The 1325-nt window shown below is 39.2% G+C and overlaps 1 protein-coding gene across 1 annotated transcript; it reads right to left on the reverse strand.

Annotated features, from left to right (window-relative positions):
• Positions 1-707: 707 nt before the first annotated feature.
• On the reverse strand, positions 708-944 carry LOC122200073 (U6 snRNA-associated Sm-like protein LSm5). Its single transcript, XM_042905493.1, has one exon. The coding sequence runs from the start codon at positions 942-944 to the stop codon at positions 708-710; it is 237 nt and encodes a 78-aa protein (XP_042761427.1).
• Between the last annotated feature and the right edge of the window lie 381 nt (positions 945-1325).

The raw sequence follows: 1325 nt of genomic DNA on the forward strand, positions 1-1325 counted from the left end.
GCCACCCAGGCGCCCCAGCATGAACCTGCTCTTTAGGTGTCTGTGGCGCAGTTTGCCTGGCTTAAGGGTTAGGAGGATGTGATAATTGCAATGGTTCTAAGAGTTTACCAATTTAGATCCATAATTTGTGTTCCAGAGGGACAGGATCATCACTTGATTTTATAAAACATATAAGCAATGTTTGCTAAGCATGGGTAATGTATGATAGAAGGCTGCAGAGTTCCAATATAATAGGAGGGAATGCATGGCTGGAAGAAAATACAAAAGGGAGGAATAATATTTTTGTAGCCAACATTCTTATTTTAGCTTTCAAAGAACAATTTTTTTTCTCCTTTTCCCAAGATACAAAAATGGACATTTACAACATATCTTCAGGGGTGCCTGGGTGGCTCAGTCAGTTAAGCATCTGACTCTTGGTTTTGGCTCACGTCATGATCTCATGGTTTGTGAGTTTGAACCCTCTGTCAGGCTCTGTCTGGCAGCGTGGAGCCTACTTGGGATTCTCTCTCTGCCCCTCCCTTGCTTGTGCTCTCTCTTTCTTTCAAAATAAATAAATTAATTAAAAAAAAAAAACCAACAATGCATCTTCAAAACATTTCCCTTTACTGGGACACTTAGCTTTATAGAATCCAAACATTAAAAGTTTAAAAAGAAATTTCTATTTTGTGTCATTATAAGACAAAAGAGAGTAAGCCAAGGAAATCCATTTATATTTCAGGTCCTTTTCCTCCAGGAACCAGCATTGTTAAATTATTTCTATATAACGAAATCTGATCTAATTTGGTGATCCTTCTGATGTGATTTCCAAATTCATCAGATCTCAAAAGTGTGCCAACAATTTCTTTATCACTCTTCATCACACTGTGAATTCTTGATCCTATACATTTGTCCACAAGCTCTGGAGGTGGCTGCTGTGACAGGTTAGTGGTACCATCAGCCGCCATGGCTGACTTCATGGCTACACCGGAAGTCAAGAGAAGGACAGTTTTTATGTGTCAGGAGGAGTAAAATCAGCATTTTGAAAAATATATTTACCAAAGGAGCATTCTAGGTAAAGAAGACTGAGGGTTTCAGTTGCTTAACATAGGTCAGTGATACCATGTGGCTATTAACGTGATCTTTGTTCATTTCATGTGTAGTGCTGAGATAGTGCTGAGATTATGGAAGGTCCGAATTATTCTGTAGCCTGCATGGTTCAAGGCATATGTGGAGTTTTTTATTTTTTGGTTCTGGGTGCTACATCCTAAAGGATAAACCTTGGCCAGGAAGGTGAGGAATATGTCAATGAGGTGCTGTAAGTTTGGCCGCCATATAATTTATTGTAC

The sequence above is a fragment of the Panthera leo genome, chromosome A1 (assembly GCF_018350215.1).
Source record: "Panthera leo isolate Ple1 chromosome A1, P.leo_Ple1_pat1.1, whole genome shotgun sequence".
Lineage (NCBI taxonomy): Eukaryota > Metazoa > Chordata > Mammalia > Carnivora > Felidae > Panthera > Panthera leo.